The 18,588-nt window shown below is 54.7% G+C and overlaps 1 protein-coding gene across 1 annotated transcript in view; it reads left to right on the top strand.

Annotated features, from left to right (window-relative positions):
* CDH22 (cadherin 22) overlaps window positions 1-18,588 on the top strand; it is a 69,608-nt gene that overhangs the window by 37,663 nt on the left and 13,357 nt on the right. Inside the window, exons 6-7 of the mRNA XM_065892725.1 lie at window positions 1,668-1,921; window positions 10,645-10,781. Of these exons, the coding sequence (XP_065748797.1) occupies window positions 1,668-1,921; window positions 10,645-10,781 (391 nt within the window). The remainder of the gene's footprint in view (window positions 1-1,667; window positions 1,922-10,644; window positions 10,782-18,588) is intronic.

The following is an 18,588-nucleotide window of genomic DNA, read 5'->3' as shown; positions in this document are numbered from 1 at the left end:
GCCTTGAGGGCTTGAGGATAGAGAAAACTCCCAGTTTCTTCAACAAGGATAATAATATAATACTAATACTTACAACGAGTGTTTACATTGTGCCAGGAGTCCTTCCACTGCTTTCCATGTATTAACTCATTTGATCCCTACAATGACCCTCTGAAGTACTATTATTGCCCATTTTATAGATGAGAAACTGAGGCCCTGAGAACTTCAGACATTTGCATCCAAGGTCATGCATCTTACAGAGCAGTTGTAGGGCTATGGATCCAGGCAGTCTGGCTCCAGAATCCACCCTTTTAAGCATGAAGTGGTTTTCAGACTTCTGACCTCCATTTGTCCTCACTGTAAGATGAGCCCATTTCACAGATGGGGAACTGGAGGCCCAGAGAAGCCCAGCATCACACAGCAACAGAATCAGGCCCCAAGCCCAGCCTGGGGACCCCAGCACAGCATTTGCTCTCATCCACAGTGCTGCCTCTATCCTGCCCCCCTCTCCTCCCTGGCTCTTGGGCCCCCCTCCCGCCTGCTCCAGTAGTGGCGCCCGAGGTGCCTCTGTGGAGTCAGTGCTGGCTCAGGGAGCAGAGCCCCCACCTGATTGATGACCTGGCTCCAGAGCCCATCGCTCACTCCCAGACCAGGTCCGCGCCTGCCTCCCTGCATCCTGATTTCCCAGGCAACAGGATGGAGGAAGGAGGTAGGAGGTAGCCATTCTTTTTTTTTTTTTTTTTTTTTTTTTTTTTGCTGCTGGAGAAGGGGGCGGGGGATGGGAGGTTCTGAGAGGAAAGGAGGGTCCCTACACACAGGGCAGGTCTCCAGGAAGGTGGCCCCTGCTGCTCAGATAGCTCCCCCACCGTGTAACGGAGGTGCCTGTGGTTCCACCAGTGCAATTTCTCTTTGCTCTAAGGCATTGTCCTTAGAAGGCCAGCACCCATACAGCCATGGAGCTTGTCCATCAGAGGGTCACCCACCAGCACTCTCTGATGAGAAGCAGGGCTCAGCATGGCTTTAGCCAGATCTCTGAGGAAAGCTCTAAGGCAGCCAGGCTTATCACGCTCAACTCACATTAGCAGCTGCCACCGGTATATACCAGGAACGTGTCATTTAACCCTCCCACCTGAGGCCCAGAGAGGCCAAATAGATTGCCGGCAGACACAGAGCCAGTCAGCCACAGATCCAGTGCCTTTCCTCTCATGGGCCTGGGACTTGGGAGCCGACCTTGGGCAAGTTACAGAGCCTTCTGGGCCTCGATTTCCTTGTGTGTAAAATGTGATGATAATAATAATACAAGCCTCTTTGGGATGTTGTAAAATAGATGAGCCACTATGTTTAGAACACTGGCACATAGCGCTTTGTAGAGTAATAAATTAATGCCCCAACCTACTGTGCTCTGTAGCGGGAAGTCTGGGTATCAGTACTTGACCCTGTGTCCCTGGACAAGACTGTCCCCAGCAGGGCCTTACTTTCTCCACTTGTAACCAGAGAGGGTTGGTCTGGGTCTTGGACAGCCGGTTCCATGGTGCAGCCTGATACTCAGGAGGCCCTGCTGAGTCAACTGTCACCTTGGGCCAGCTCCGCCCTCTCGGGGCCCATCCCCCCTGACTTAGGATCTGTCTGCCCGGAGGTGTTGAGCAGACCCCAACCCACTCACCGGCCCTCTGCTTCCTCCCCACCAGCGCCTGGACTTCGAGTCCCAGCCCGTGCACACCGTGGTCCTGGAGGCGCTCAACAAGTTCGTGGACCCCCGCTTCGCTGACCTGGGCACGTTCCGCGACCAGGCGATCGTGCGTGTGGCCGTGACCGACGTGGACGAGCCCCCCGAGTTCCAGCAGCCCTCCGGCCTCCTGGAGGTACAGGAGGACGCGCAGGTGGGCTCCCTGGTCGTCGTGGTGACGGCGCGGGACCCCGACGCCGCCAACCGGCCCGTCCGGTGAGACCCCCGCCTGGGGCCGACGCCTGCTGCCTGCTACCCCGTCAGCGCCCTCGGACAGACGGCGGGCAGAGGGGGAGGGGGCAGGGCGGGGAAGGGAGGGGAAAAAGATGGTGTAGGGGGAGGGGAGAGAGAGATGGACACAGAGATGGAGAGAAACAGGCGGGGAGCCAAGGAGACAAGGGAAACAGGTTAGAGAACAGTCGCAGAGAGACAAGGGACCCAGGATAAGGAGAGAGAACCAGGTGTGACAGACACATCACAGTGACCTGGGCTCGACCTCAGTCCTCCACCAAAAAAAAAAAAAAAAAAGATAATTTCATCCTTTCAGCTTTTCAGGTCAAAAATGTTGAAAACCATCCTCGAGCTCTGTTTTTCTCTCACACCTCCCTCTAGTCCATCAGCAGCCCCTGTCATCCCTGCTTTAAAATCATCAGCAGAATCAGACCATTTCTCACCTCCTCCGCTGCTGCCACCCTGGTCCAAGCCACCTCTTTCTCCTGCCTGGATTACTGCCTCCTCGCTGGACTCCCTGCTTGTGTCCTCACACCTCTTCAGTCTAGAATGGGCACAGGAGCTAGACTGATCCCACCCAAATGTAAATCAGGGCGTGGCCCTCCTCTGCTCAAAGCCCTCCAAAGGCACCTCTTGGGCTCAGGATAAAAGCCCAGACCCTCACAATGCCCCCCAGGCCCTATGCGGTGTGGCCTCACTGTAACCTCTCAGACATCACCTCCCGCTACCCTCCTTCCCTGGTTCACTCTGCTCAGCCACACTGGCCTCCGCCCAGCTCCGCAGATACACCCAGCCCACCTCTACCCCAGGGCCTTTGCATCTCCTGATCGCTTTGCCTGGAATGTTCTCCCCCTTAATATCTCCATGGTTGGTCCTCTCACTTCCTCCAGGACTTTCCTCAAGCATCAGCTTCTCAGTGCAACCTTCCCCAACCACTCTTTCTAAAATGTCAACCCCACCCCAACCTGTCCCCACACTTCGTATCCATTTTCCTTTGTCCTTCATCACCAGCTAACCTGCTACCCATTTTCCTGATGACTTCGTTTGTACCCCCCCTAAAAGATAAACACCAGGAGGGTAGGGATGCATGTCTGTGTTCACGGCTGTATCCTCAGCACCTCACCCACTGCCTAGCGCTTGGTGGACACTCCCGGACGCATGGTGAATGAATGCCATGTAAAATCAGAGAAAGACTGAGAAAAGAGAGAGACTCATGGAGGGGTAGTGAGACCAACAGTGAGAGGAAGTGACCAGAGAAGGAGGAGAGCCGGTGGAAAGAGGGCAGGAGTAACTAAAGGACAGAGGGACCTACCTGGCACTGTAGGAACAGAGAGAGGAGACTTGGAGAGAAAGCCAGAAAGGGGAAGAAATAGAATCAGACACAGAGGCAGAGCAGTGAGTGGGGCAGGTGGGGGGAGGGGAGGGGACGCTGTGGCACCAGCAGTGTCCCGGGAAGGGTTTGAGAGCTGCAGCGGTTAGGGAGTCCCTGACCGTGGCCCAGGTTGGAAGAATGTCAGATAGAAAGTGATCCAGAGGAGAAGGTCGGGGTGGGGCGGATGGCCATTGTTGGATGGATGGGAAAAAGAGCCTGGAGCTTCCTGCTTTTTCCCTAAAACCCCTGTTATATAGTCAGTGAATGATCCCTCAGGCAACTGTGTGCCTAGCTCTGTGCTGAGCATCGGAGAAAGAGGGAAGGGAAGTTACTTTGAGGATCTCTGCATCACATATCTCCAGATGCGTAACATTCCCACCATCATCTGTGTGAACGGCTCAGATTTGTGCAGTGCACAGGCTGTGCAACCTTACATGGCAACCCGAGGTGAGGACACAAAGATGCCATCCTGCTTAACTACCCATGCACTTCCAGACTAGGAGCTACCCTCAGGGGTCTAGAAAGACTTCTTGGAGGAGGCAGGAATTGAACTAAGCTGGGTACCTGAGCCTGGTCAGGTATAACTATGAAGAGAAGGCCATTCCCGGATGCAGGCGTATGGAGGCAGGGGAGTGGTAGGTGTGCCTGGAAAAGAGTAGACTGTGATAGCTACAGGAGGCGGAGGGAGATGAGCTAGTGAGAGAAGTCTCACGGGCCTCAAAGGTAGGCCAAGGGGCTCAGACTGATCCAGAGGTCCAGAGTGCCTCCTGGGCTGCCTCCACCCTTCTCAAGGCCAAAACTGCCCTCCACTGCCTCTGAACTCCTCCACCGCCCTTCCATCCCTGCTACTGGTAGGTACAGTCTTTAAACGTCCCCATCAGCTTTGGGCTCAGCCCAGACCTCTCCCAGGAGGGCATTATCACCCATGTTTGGCAGGAAACTCAGGCCCAGGGAGGGGAGGAGTTAAGAACCGGCAGGAGGAGCCTCATCCTTGCCTCCCAGGTCCCTGCTTCAGTCTGCCTGGCCCCCTCCTCTCCAGTATAGCTCTCCACATCCCCTCTCAGTCCTCTCCCTCCCACTCTCCGTTGACTTCCCTTCCCCACCCCCACCCCCCACCCCCGCTTTTATCTGCACTGAAAGGGCCAACTTGGAAACCTGCTCTCACCTCTTTTCATCTCTCTTTGCTGCCTCTTCCCTGGGGCCCCTCAGATGTGGAGGCGGTGAGGAGCTTGAGACAGGTCCAATTTCATACGACAAACATTTACCCAACTCCTCCTCCATGCCCAGCCCTGAGCCAGGCCTGAGATGACTCAGCCAAGGGCAGAGCTGGAGAGGAGCGCCCAGTCCATGGGGGACAGGCACGGAAATGGGAGGCCAGAGAAGGGGTCCTCACAGCCCACATGTGCGGCCCAGAGCCCAGCTTATGTTCCAGCTCCCCCAGTTCCAAAGGTCCTAGACTCAGCACCTACACATTGAGTCATGTCATCCAGGAAATGAGGATCCAGGAAATGGGGAAATGGTGATAAGACCCAGTCCCTCCCCTCATGGAGTTTGTGGGCCGTTGTGGGGGGCAGACAGTCAACAAGTAGCTGTTGAGACACATCAACAAATGGTTAAAAAGGATCATTGCTGATAAGAGCTATGAAGAAAATAAACTACTATGTAATGGGATAAGGAGGATTGGGGCCACAGGGGGCTACTTTGGCTTAAGTTGTCAAGGAGCTGGCAAATGAGTTCACATCAGAATGATCAAGAGAGAGCCACCCAAACAAAGATGTGTGGAAGCGCTTTCCAGGTAGAAGGAACAGCAAGTGCAAAGGTCCAGAGGCAGGAACAAGCTTAGTGCGTTCCTGGAAATGAGGTGGTATCCTGGGAGATTTTGCCTAGCATAGTAGGCACCTTGGAAATACACATGTACAGAGTGATTCTTCTGAGTCGCTGCACTGGAGAGAGTGGAAGATGCCTCATACTGTGGCATTTGGCCCTCAGAATGTAGTTAACTCATTCTACAGATGAAGGAGCTGAGGGTCTGAGAGGAGAAGTGACTCTCCCAGTGTCACTCGGCCTGAAAGGGGAAGGAATGAGATTTAACCCATGATTGTCTGCTTCTTGAGCCCAGCCTCCTGCCATTTTACTCCTGCTTCTGACTCTCTTTTTAGTTAGAACTATTTCCATCCTTACACTGTGCCCTTCCCTGTGCGTGAGGCCCAGAGAGTCAGATGGGGGCGATGGGAAGGCTGGGGCCCCGTGTGAGCGAATCTAGTGACAGATCTAAGCCCGAGTGGGCTGAGGCAGGGGCTAAGGACTAAGGAGCTCCAAGCAGGGGCAAGGACTCTGGGCACCAAGGAGGGATGGCCCCCGAGCAAGGATGAAGAGGACGAGGTTGGAATGGGAGGACAGCACTCCCGGGTGGAGTGGTAGTGAGGGCCTGGTGGCAGGAACAGAATCATGGAGCCAGGAGGTTAAGTTCAGGGGCAGGGAGGTCAGCTGGATGAGCTCACGTGAGGGGGGTGGGCTGGAGATGAGGTCATGGGGGGGCACTTGGGGACAAGCTGTGAAGGGCCTTGAATATCAGATGAAGGTGTGGGACTTTATCCCTAGGCAGTGGGAAGTCTTGGAAGGCTTTTGAGAGGAGGAGGAGAGGGCTCAGATGGGCCCATGCCTGGATTAGGCAGCCTTGCAGATAGACCGGCTGTTTATCAGCCCAGCCCCAGCCCTACCAGCCCCAGCCCCCTCGTGAGTCTTCCTTGAATGCCAAAAACAGGAAAGCCCACACTGGACCAGAGAGAGAGTGAACACTTCATTTCCTCCCAGCAGTCCACAGTGGGAAAGTAGAAAGTACGTGCACTTTAGAATCATGAATCCTAGCTCAGTTGTAGAATTGTGGGAAAATCACTGCACCCACTCCAAGCCTCAGTTTTCCCATCTCTAAAATGGGTGTCATTGTAGTTCTTGCCTCATTCATTTATTTAAAAAAATAGGTACTAAATGTCTATCATGGACCAGGTTCTGCGCTCAGTGGTACCGGGATTGGAGGGAGGATTAAGTGTTTGGTACATAATAGATCCTCAGGAAATGAACATTACGATTTTTCTCGGTGCTCTGGACACCTGTTTCTCCCCTTCATTCTGCAACCAGAACTAACCACACATGAATTTCTAGGTGTCATGTGCAGGCTTTGAGTGTGTGCTTTAAAAGGGTTAGGGGAGGGGAAAGAGTCGAAGACAGAATGGGCTGAGCAGAGAAGAATCCCCGGGTCAGGGCAGCAGCCCCTTTTGCATCTGAAGAGTTTCCCCCACTAGTAGCTCAGGTGGGGGCCGCATCATTCAGCCTGCTGCATGTACACGTGTATGTACACGAGCCTGGACACAAGAGCACCGGGCAGCCTGGACACACATGGATCTGCAGACTTTCATATCTATCATGCCTGTGTGAGCTATCTATGCACATATTTATGTGGAGAAAACCCACATGCGCACTCAAGGCAGGAAGAAGTACCCTCCCCACTTCTCTCACCCTGACCTTGACAGCAGCAGTGTTTTGTGTTGTGCCCAGGGTGTGGGAGCACCCGCAGGTATACCTGGCTGGTCCTCAGGAGGGTGCCCTTAGTTAGATCTGGGAATCTGGACAGACAGACGTGGCTTGGGAATTTGGCTCTGCCACTAACCAGCCCTTTTGACCCAGGGCGAGGCACCTGGCTTCTCTGAGCCTCAGCTTCCTCATGTGTAAAACGGCAGCGGCAGTGATGACTGTTATCTGCAAGGACTGGAGGAGCTCGTGTATGTGAAGCCCTTACACAGGCCTGTCACAAAGTCTTGCTGAGCAAATAAAAATAAGAGCTAAACCGTACGTCATGTGGTAGGTGCCCAGAGCTGTTAAAAGTGTTTTATTGGTAGTACTTGTCTAATCCACACAACCACCCTGTGAGGTAGGTGTTATTATTAGCGCCATTTCTAAGAGGGAACCAAAGACCAGAGAGGTTAAGTGACTTGCTCAGGGTCACACAGCTAGGTTTCAAACCTAGCCAGATGGCCACCAGATCCGCACTCCTGACCGTCATTCCCAGGCTTTCTTTGCACGTGTGCACACGCGCGCGCACACTAGCAGACACATACCCACACTCTGTCACTGTATTCTTCCACCCACACCAGCTGCTCTTCCCCTTCCCGCCCTTCAGATCCTGGCAGTGAGAACTGAGCAGAACCTTCTAGACCACAGATGCCTCCTGTCCTTCTCAGACCGCTGGCAATGCTGCCATGTCCATACATGGTGCCTCCCACCCCCAGGCACACAGACCACACACTGGGTTGAAGGGTCACCTGTGTCCCCCTTACCAGACATTTCGGAACGCTCCTTAGAATAACAATAGTTCTCACTCGGGGAGTCATTTTCCTGGAACCCAACTAGGCACCTGTCCCCTAGCCAGGTGCTTAATCCTCCCAACCACTTGCAAGGTGGGAGTAAAATCGGTTCCATTTTGCTGAAAATTAAGGCTCAAAGATGCAGTGACTTGTCCGGGGACATCGTGGATCCAGACCCAGGGCTGAGCGGCTGCCTCTTATACCTTCCAACTGCAACACAGCGTCACACACCAGTTTCCACCCACAACACAGACACACAACTCTTGCACCTACACGTGAGGGGTACACGAGCGTCCCCCGCTGCCCCCCACGTCTGCCAGGCCACACTCCTTGCCACACACCACGCCCTCCGCCCCTCCCTCCCATTCACTCGCTGGCTCCCTGAGCTGGAACAAAGCCACCTGGGCTCAGCGGCCACACGGACCTGCAGCCCCAAATCTTTAGCTGGTTAACGGAGGCTCCCCGTGGCTCCCGCCCCATGGCCTCGGGAACAGCTGCCTCCACTTAGATTCCAGCCCCGCTTCCCCTCCAAGAGGGAACAAAAAAGAACTGGGAGGAGGAGGGAGAAGAGAGCAAACAGGTCTGAGCCGAGAGGGGAGGAGAAACAAGAAGGCGGTGGGCATCCTCCCACCAGCCCGGCCTCACGCGCAGCCCTGACCAGGTGATCAGGAGCCCCAGGCTAGGTCATGCCCCTGGCTCTCTCCTGGACTCACTTCTCCCACCTGTAAAATCAGGAGGAGGTCTCCACGTTCCTTCCAGCTGAGCTGACACTACTCAGAGTCTGGTTCTACCTCCTTTGGACCCAAACATCCGACAGGCCAGGCTTGGGGCAAAGGCAACCTGAGACTCCATGCATTGCCACTTTGGATGGTTCAGTGCGCTAGAAAGAACTCTGGGTGTAGAGGCCCATATTGGGGTACAGATTCCAATTCTGTGACAGTCCCTGTGCAACCTTGGGCAGGGTTATCACTAGCCCGTATGGCACCTTTCGTAAATAAGAAAAAAGTCGCCTTTTGAGAAGATGCTCCCTGGGCTAGGACACATGGCTGGGCAAGCAGAACACTGGCTGGACTTCACCCCCACTTCCCCTCTTCAGCCTGTTAACTCTGTGCAGGACACAACCTGCACAACCATACTTGGCAGCCCTAAGCTTGGCAAGTTTCCTCTCTGAGCCTCAGTGTCTCCATCTGCAAAATGGGGTGAGATCACATCAGCCTCACAAGATGCCAGGCAGGGAGGGACATTGTCTGTCTTGTTTGCCATTTTGTCCCCAGGGCTTAGCACATAGCAGCACAGAGAAGGCACTCAGTTAATGTTTAGGCGTAAAGGAACGAAGGGAGGGATGGCTGGAGGAAAAGTAAGCTACAAACCGCTAAGAGCTATACGGGTGAGAGGAATTGTCATCTTGGATCTGAACCTCCTCGCACACTTTCACCCAGGTCAGGAGGACCCAGGCTGATCAGGGCCAAGGAGAATATAGGCTTAGCAGCTTAAGGACAGGAAGGGGCAATAAACTAGGGACTCAGGAGATGCCCACTACAGCCACGTGCCCAGGCCTTTTCAGTTTGACACGAGCCTCCACTTCCACTACAACAGTGAATATGAAAATAAGGGCTGTCACCTCTGCCCAGTTCCATGAATTACCTCCTCTAACCCACACCAGTGTGAGGTGAGTATGAATCACCCTATTTTCCAGACAACCAAACAGAGGCCAAAGAGGTCCAGTGACTTGTCCAAGGTCACACAGGTGGAATAAGAAGCAGAGGATTCAAAGCCAGCTCCAGCTGCTCCCAGATCTGTGCAGTCCCACTGGACATCATTATCCCCATTCAACAGATGAGGAAACTGAGGCCCAGAGAGGTTTGGTAATGCAGCCAAGGCCCCACTGAAGGGTCATCTCAGGGCTTCGGGTTCCCACAGAGGGTGTTTCTGGTATCCTCAGTTTCCCCGCTCTGGAAGATGGGGGAAGGGCCCCTTTCCTTCTGTTGGTGGAAGTGGGAGGGGCGCCCCGCTGGGGCAGAGCCCCACCCCACCACGCTCCTTTGTCCCCGCTTCACAAAGAGCCCTTGCTAGGCATTAGGGGCCTTCGTCGGCCGTGCAGCCTGGCGGCGCCCCCTCCCGCGTTATCAGCGCCGAGAAGCGGCGGAGAGAGCTGGCAGGGCCTCTCTGGGCCGCCGCCTCCCGAGACATGTGTTGGACACGGGCCTTTCAGGCCTGGAGTAGCCGCACAAAGGCCGGGGAAGAAGGCGGAACAAAGGGCTTTTTCACGCGGCAACGAAAAAGCCGCAGATTAGCACGGGCATGCGAAGGTGGCGGGGAGGGGCCGGCGGGCATCCCCCCAGACCCCTTCCCGCCGCCCCCGCTCAGCCCGTGTGCCCTGTCTGGGGCCTCCGGAGAGCCTCAGAGCGACAGAGCCAACCCACTCTCTCCTGCTCAAAATCCCCCTTGGCGCCCCAGGACACTCAGCCCCCTGAATTCTGCACTCTGCCTGTTCTGATGCCTCCTCCTCCCCACTTCCCAGTTCTGGCCGTTTTTGCACCATAAGCCATTCCCTAAGTAATTCTCACCCGCCCTTTGCAGCTTCTGTTCCCCCTGCCTGGAATGCCGTCCTGTCCCTTTCTCAAGCCCAACTCTAGGGTCACCTCTTATGGAAAGATAAGAATCAAATATCCCGCGGGTGCTAACTCTATGCTGGGCCCTTTGCCTTCTTCCAGCCCTCACAACGACCGTGGGACGCAAATCATTAGCCCCATTACCCAGCTGAGGAAACTGAGGCTCAGAAAGCTTGAGGGTTGCCCATGGTCACATGGCAGGTACCCAGTGCAGCTGAGATGCAAACTCAGACCCATTTCCACTCCTCTGCTTCTTGTGTCTCCCAGGCAGGTGGTTCCTCTTTGGGGGTTGGGTGGAGGGACATGGGCACAGGTTCCACTGGCGCCAGGCCACCTTCAATCAGCCCCGCCCTGCCTCCTCAGGTACGCCATTGACCGTGACTCAGATTTGGACCAGATTTTTGATATCGATGCGGACACGGGCGCCATCGTAACCGGCAAGGGGCTGGACCGAGAGACTGCCGGCTGGCACAACATCACTGTGCTGGCCATGGAGGCGGGTGAGCCAGGGGGCGGGGCGAATATGGGAGGGAGGGGCGATGGCTGAGGGCTGGAGCTGGGGCGGGGCAAAGCCCAGGGAGGAGGGACCAAAGGCTGGGGGCGGGGCAAAGAGTAAGAAACTGGGCAAAGCTAGGGTGGGGGAGTGACCCGCAGGAGCAAAGATCTGGGAAGGCTCCCAAGCCAAAAAATGAGGGCCAGTCTTGGGTCTGGCTTTCTTACCTCAGCATTTATTGAGCACCTACTACACACTAATCCCTTTTTTAGAGGCTGGGGATACAGCCCTGAACAAGATAGAAGAACTCCTTTCTCCATGGGGTAGAGTTAGACCATCAACAAACTGAGAGAAAGGGTGTAAGCATGTCAGCTGATGCTAAGTGCTAACAAGAAACTGAGAAAGAAGGAAGCAGAGGAAGGGGATCGGGAGGGGATTGTTTCTCTTAGGGGAAGGCCTCTCTGAAAAGGAGAGATTTCAACAGAGAGCTCAGTAAAGTGAGGGAGTCATGCCGCCGTCAGAGGGAAGAGTGTTCCAAGGAGAGGGAACAGCCAGTGCAAAGGGCCTGAGGTAGTAGTTTGCCTAGCGTTGGAGGAACAGCAAGGAGGACAGTGTGGTTGGTGAGGGGCAAAGTGGTCAGCCATTGCAAGGTTTTTGGACTTGACTCCAAATGAGGTGGGAGTCACTGTGGGGGTGTTGAGTAGAGGAGGGAGGCTGCCTGACATGGTACCTCTGGCTGCTGCATTGCGAATAGACTGGGAGCTCCGAGGCGGGGGCGGGGGCGTGGAGGGGGAACAGGGGCTCAGCCAGAAGTTACATGTGACAGTGCCCAGAAGATGAGACAGTGGCCTGGCCCAGGATGATTAGCCATGTTAATGGTGAGACGTGGTCAGCTTTGGGAGACAGACTGAAGACAGAGCCCGCAGGACCTGCTGATGGGATGGTACAGAGGAGAGACAGAGAGGGGTCAAAGGATGACTCCAAGGTGCTTGGCCTGAGTTTCTGGAAGTGTGTGTGTGTGTGTGTGTGTGTGTGTGTGCGCGCGTGTGAGAGAGAGAGAGATAGAGAGAGAGACATGCAATTTGGCACAGCTGGGGAGGAGTGTGAGCTGAGAGAGAAAGAGGGCGCCCTGGGACATGGGGGCCAGACAAGTCAGGCCGTGGAGGAGGAGCTAAGAGCATGGAGGGTCATGCCACCCAGGAGTGGGGACAGGGCAGTTCTAGGCCTCCTCCACAACCACAGCAACACTGCCACTGCCTCTGCCTGGACCTGCTCTGCAAGCTCCCCACCCTGTCAGCTCCCCAGGTCTCAGGAGCCAGCAAAGCCTCCAGGAAGCAGTGGTGACAACAGGAATACTCAGAGTCTCTGAGCCTTTGGTGGGGTGGGCGTCGTTCAAACTCCCCTCTGCATACCTCGGCCCCAGGCCCCTCCTGCCACTTTGAGGCCTCCTGGTGGCCTCCCTCCTCCTCCACCTGCTGGTGCCTCCCACTTCCCAGGCCCAACCAGCCCATTCCAGCCAAGGAAGTCCCTAGGCTGAAGTTCCCTTCGTCTCTTTCAACTTCGGTTTAAAAGAAAATACAATGCTGGCTCAAACCTCAGTGCCTGCTGCTCCCGAGCCTTTTAATCCACTTCTCCACCGCATGAAAGGGAGATAACAAAGGTGGCTGGAGAGGAAGTGGTGGCTGGACTGGAAGGAAGACAGCTCGCCCTCCTTACCTCCCCGAACCTGCCCCTTGGGCAACCATGGGGACTGGCCCAGCTGCTGGGCAGAGATGCCTCCTCTCCCTACCCACAGATACATCTCCTCTACCAGCTGTCACACCGCCCAAAGGCCCACCGCTAGCAAGCCCGTTCTGGGGTTAAGCATTGTGCTTCTACCCAGTGAGTCTCTTTCAGAAAGCAGCTAGAGCCACATATGAAGTCTGCAGTGCTGCCGTTTCGCAGGAGAGAGCATGTCCGGAGGACTCTCCGCCACAAACATTTTACAGTGTTTACCTAATAGCTACTGAGCTCCGTGCTTCCCCGCATGTCCTGTATTGATCGTGATCTGTTACAGAGCCGCACCCATTTTACTGATGGGAAAATCGAGGCTCAGATCGTTAGGGGATTTGTCCAAGGACGTGCGGTGGCAGAACTGGGATTTGGACCAAGTGTTCCTGGTTTCCTCCGCAGCTTTGCTACGTGGCCTCCCTTTTCCTGGTACTCTGCTCTCGGGACCCCACCCCAACCCCCAACCCTCCCCGGCAACTGAGCTGGGGAAGGAGATGAGTCTCTGCAAGGAAGGGACTGGTCGCTGGGCTAGAGATCACGCCCCTCTGAGCTGCGATTCACAACCCCTGCCCAACCCTCACCGAGGATATTAATCAATGGGAAAATGAATGGCTCCCACTTCACAGTGCTGGTGGGAGGATTAAATAGGATAATACATGGAAAGAGCTTAGCCTAGTACTTAGCTCTCAGTTAATGGTATCCATCGATTTTGACTCTGTGCACTCGGCTTAAGCACCAGCTCTGTGCCAGGCACTCTACAAGGCTGTGCTCATTGAATCTTCCCCCCTATCAGGCGTTGATTCTGCCGTTATCCCCAGTGCGTGGACGAGGAAACTAAGAGAGGTGAAGTCATTTGTCCAAATTCCCAGCGCAAGCCTGTCAGACTGCACAGCCCGCTGTCACCCAGATGCCCCTCAAGTCATATGTCTTTGGTACCAGGCACAAAGCCGGGAGTGTTGCACATAATCCACCCACTCCGGCTTCTTGCCATCTCTGTGAGACAAGGACAAATTATTATCCCCACTTTACAGCCAAGGAAATAGAGGCTCAGGAAGGAACAGCGATGGCTCGGAGTCACAGAGCGAGTCCATGCGGGGCCAGGGCTCCCAGCAGCCAGCCGGGCCCCCAAGTGCAACACCCGTGTCTTCCTGCTGAAGCATCCCTTTGGCTTCCTCAGAAACGGGGGATGGTGGTGGGGTCATGGTGCCCCGCCTGCTCTGGGTGTAACAAACATGAGGTGACAAGAAGCAGAGGGAAAATATTTATACACAGCCGGCACCTCGGGGGATGCAGCACTCAGCCGGGAGCCGCCACCTGTCACACCGGATTACCTCAAAGACTCCCGAACCACTTAGTATGCCCGCTCCCCCCTCCCCAAACTTCTGAGTCATCCATTCTGCCCATGCAGACGCTCCTTCCACTGACATTATCTTTAACGTTTTGTAATCATGAAATATTAATGACCGTTATTGAATTTAAAGTACAATTTGTGTCTGAATCCTTCAGTGGAAAGGGCAGTTGTAAAGGGACAGTCTTCAAAGAGATGGCGGGGTGGAGGGGGAGACTTGGAAAGCCAGTGCTGGAGTGGGCGGTGCCAGGGGGCTGCAGCCGGCCCCCTCTTCCAGGCCCTAAGCTGGTCTGGAGGGGTGGTCTCTAGCCGCCCCGGACAGCAAAGAGTTAAGCAGAGTAGCTAGAGCTTCCCCATCTGGGTCACCCCAGGCCAAGTCACGGTTTTACAGCCCCCTGATTTTTTCCTTATACCGCAAAGCACACTTTATGATTTATATGTGCATTTGTGTGTGTGCTTTGTTAATCTCTCTTCCCCAGGAAACGATACCTTCCATGAGGGCAGGGTCACATGTGTATCTGTAGCATTCACACCAGGCCTGGCACTTAGAAGGTGTGTATAAACATTTCCTGAATGGATAGATAAATGGGCTTGCCCACCCAGTTAGGAAGGCAGGGCGACATGATGGAGAAAAACTGGTTCTAGTGGCATGGCTCCCGGCTGTGAGTTTGGGCAGTCGTTTCCCCTCTTCTTGCCTTAGTTTTCTCATCTATTAAATGGTACTGTATTGGATAGCTATAAGGATAATAACTATTGTTAACTATTAATAACAGTGGCTTCTATTTATTTGAAGCTCACAATATACCAGATATTGTGCTGAATGCTTTATATAAAGTGTCTGCTGAGGGCCTCTTGTCACCCACCTGCTCTGGGCACTGGGATCTGGTGATAAAAAGTCTTGGCCACTGACCTCAGGAGTTCACAGGTGGGCAGAGAGAGACACATCCGCTGTCGGTGGCAACGCAGAGGGCAAGGAAGGGGGCGGTGGGCATTCAGGAGGTGTAGCCGGGGACTTGCCTCCCTACAGGAGAAGGCAAGAGACTTTCCCAGAGGAGGGGACATTTGAGTTGGGTCTCAAAGGCTAAGGAAAGGGGGTTTGGGAGCTCCCAGCAGAAAGAGCCCCACATGCTCAGGCCTGGAGGCTAGGCCGGCAGAAAGACCCCTGTCCATTCTGAGAATGGAGAGACTGGGCGTGGCCAGAGGCTGGAGCCAGAGAATGGCTGGAGTAGGTGGGGTGAGGTGAGCGTGCAGAAGCTCGCTGGGCCTCTACAGGAAGGACCTCGGATGTCCTGTGAGCAGCCGGACATCTCCTGGAGACGACAGGGAGCCAGTGCAGGTTTTAGAGCAGAGGAGGAAGATGGTCAGATGTGCAGTCTGCAGCGTTCACCCGGGTTGGTGGGGGAGGGTGGACGGGATGGGGGCAGCCTGGAGCAGGCAACAGATGGGAGGCTGTCTGGAAGACTCGGGCTTGGACATGTGCTGAGGGTACAGGGCAGGGTGGGGACGGGCAGGAGGAAGTGCCAGGGAGGCTGACTGTGGTGCCATCTGGGGAAGAGGCCTGGCACAGCCCTGCATGGAAGGGGTTGCTTCATAAGGCAGTGAGCTCCCCATCACCAGAAGTGTGTAAATGAGGCCTGGGTTCCTCTTGGATTGGGTAACTCCCGGGATCCTGTGCCACCTATGTACTTAACAGATGCCACCAGGAACAAAGATTTTTGTGATGTCCATGGAGTCTCATAAGACAGCCCAGAGTATCAGGACCAGCCTAGCCCTAGGGAGGAAAACTTTCTCCCACCCCACCCCCCCAATGCCAGGGCCCCTGTTTTACCCAGAAGTCCTCCAGCACCCTACGGGAGGACCAAACATCCCCACCCCAGTAAGGTCAAACCTCCAATCTCCACTTGGACGCCAAACAGATAATCAAAGAAACAGAGAAGGGCACCCTAACCTCATGCTCCCAATGGAGGTGAGTGGGCACGGGGCAGGGAGTGCGAGGCGACCGCCTCTGGCAGCCCTGACACCCCCCTCCCCCGGGCGCACTCCCACCTGCTCACCCAGCCCCCCTCGCCGTCCTGCCTGTCTTGGCCAGCTCGTAATTGGGATGATAAATCTTCCTGCCCAGCTGGCCAGCGCTAATCAGAGCCTGGTGTTTGGATGCAATTTAATTCCCTCGAGAGGAGGGAGGCGCTGAGGGGACGGTGGAGAAGAGGGTCCAGGCTCTGGGCCTCCCACCCTTGCACCACTGCAAGGTGTTACCTTCCAGCTGCCCCCCACCTCTCTGTCCCCCTTCCTCCCCCCTCTCCCCACTTCTCACTCCCCTTCCCACTCCTGCTCTTGTGACCCCACTTCTCTCTTTCTCTGTGACAGCCAAGGAGAACTTCAGAGTCCAGCTCCATTTGTTTTACAAATGAGAAAAGCTTGGTCCAGAGAGAGAGGCAGGAAGAGGGTCACACAGCTTGACTGCTCCCTAGATGGTGGGATCTGGGCGGGGGGAGCGTGGAACCCTCACAGAATTAGTCCATCCAGAGGTCTCAGTCTCTCCCTGTCGTCACCTCCACAGCATCCCAGCCTAGTCAGGGGTGCCACAGACAGTGAAATCCATTCACTCGCTAAATCTTTATTAAGTACCTACTGTGTGCCATACACAGAGGGGCTTTGGATACAGCAGCAAACACAAGAGACCAAAATTCTGCTTACTTTCTGGTGAGGGAGATAGATGATGGGCAAGTTAAGTGAGTAAAAAAATAGCGGGTGTTGGATAAGTGCTGTGGAGAAAAGTAGAGCAGGGAAGTGGGTAGCTGGTGGGATGACAAGGAACAAATTTAAATAAGGTCATCAGGGGAGGTCTCTCTGGGAAGACATCTGGGCAAAGATCTGAAGGAGGGAAAGGAGGAAACCTGGAGCAGAGGGAAGGGGAGAGCCAGGCGAGGGACGAGGCCAGGGAGGAAGATCACAAGGGCCTTACGGGCATGTAGGTCTTGGGCTTATAGTCTGATTTCCCAGGACTAGGGCAGTCAAGGAAAGCTTCCTGGAGCAGGCAGAGACATTTGTTTGGGGCCTTGAGGCAAGTCGGATTCTGGCAGCTGAAGATGGTCAGAAAGGCAGTACCATTTGATGGTTAAAACTCCCCTTTTGGACCCAGACCCAGGTTCCATTGATGGTTCCCTGTGAGACTTCGGGCAAGTTCTTTAGCCTCTCTGAGCCAGTTTCCTCATGAGCAAAACGGCAATAATTCAAATCCCTACCTCCCACGACGGTGGACAGGATGAAATGAGCAGCACAGACCCTGGCCCGTGGCAGGTGCTCGATATGTGTTTGCTGGTGTCCTGGCAGGAGCATATCCCTAGGAGTTCCCTAACAGGGTCACCAGGCCAGGCCCCATCCTCCCTACCCTTCCTACTGTCCTCTAGCCCTCCAAGTCCAGTTTGGTCCAGACACCCAGGTTAGGAACTGCTAGGGGGTGGGGGTCTTCCTTAGAAGAAATCCAGAATCTTACTATCTACAGCCTCCTCTCCCACCCCAGGACCTTTGCACATGCTGTTCCTACTGCCTGGGGCACACTTTCCTTCCCATCCCCTTCATCTGATTACCTCCTAGTTGGATCTCAGCCTAAAGGTCACCTACGCCAGGGCAAATATCCCTGCACCCCACCAGGGTAGGCACCCCTGCCTCATACTCTCACGGTCCTGGACTTTTTTCCCTCTACTTTTATCACAGTCTAGAGTGATATCTGTCCCTGCCGCTAGACCAAGAGGCCATGTTGGTCTTGTTCAATGTTGTGTTCTTGGTACAAAGGAGGCGCTCAAACTGTAATAGTCAGCAAAAACCAGAAGTCTCAGTCTCAAATTGCCTGGTTCAATCCCCCGTCTGTTATACGTAAGGGATGCTGAGGCCCAAAGAAGGTTAAGGGGCCTGCCCACACAGCACAGCAGCTCTCCCACCCAAGCCTGCTCTCTTCCCAAGGCACCCAAGGAATTGCCCACCCTCCTCTGCCCCTCGGCCCCGGGGCTATACCTGCCACCTCCCCAGGTTAACGGTGAGCCAGCTCAGAGAGGAAGCACCAGGCTGAAGCACGTTTAATTTTAATTTAGGAATCGGTTAAGACTGCGGGCCTGCTCAGCTCTGGGTTGTCAATCAGCCTTCCTCAAGGCTGCATCAATTAGTTTAAAAATATTGAATGTAATTTTGCCTGACACAACATACTGCAGCAACTGCAAAATATAATTTATTTTAGAAGAAGAAATAATTAAACTAATTTGCATGTCAGTCAGCTGAACTGAAATGCCAAGGGAGGGGCGTGGGACCCATGGGGGATCCAGCCCCTGGACACAGCACCTGCCACTGGGCATTGGGTGAGGTCAGCCTGGGCCTCGGTCTGAGCAGTAGCTGCGTCTGGATGGACAAATATTCAGGCAGCAGGAGGGCCCACTGGCACGGCATCTAGACCACGCACTGGACTTAAGAGTCGGGAGACCTAGGACCCAGCCTCAGTTCTGCCACTGACTTGCCTGTGGCTTTAGACAAAGTCTTGCCCCTTTCTGGGCCTCAGTTTCTCCATCTACAAAATGGGTTTAGGGAATTCCCTGGCAGTCCAGTGGTTAGGACTCTGTGCTTTCACTGCCGGGGCCTGGGTTTGATCCCTGGTCGGGGAACTAAGATCCTGCAAGCTGTGTGGCATGGCCAAAAATTAAATTTA

This window comes from Phocoena phocoena, chromosome 15 (assembly GCF_963924675.1).
Source record: "Phocoena phocoena chromosome 15, mPhoPho1.1, whole genome shotgun sequence".
NCBI lineage: Eukaryota > Metazoa > Chordata > Mammalia > Artiodactyla > Phocoenidae > Phocoena > Phocoena phocoena.
Note: the sequence above shows the minus strand (reverse complement) of the source record. Positions and strands in the feature narration are given on the sequence as shown.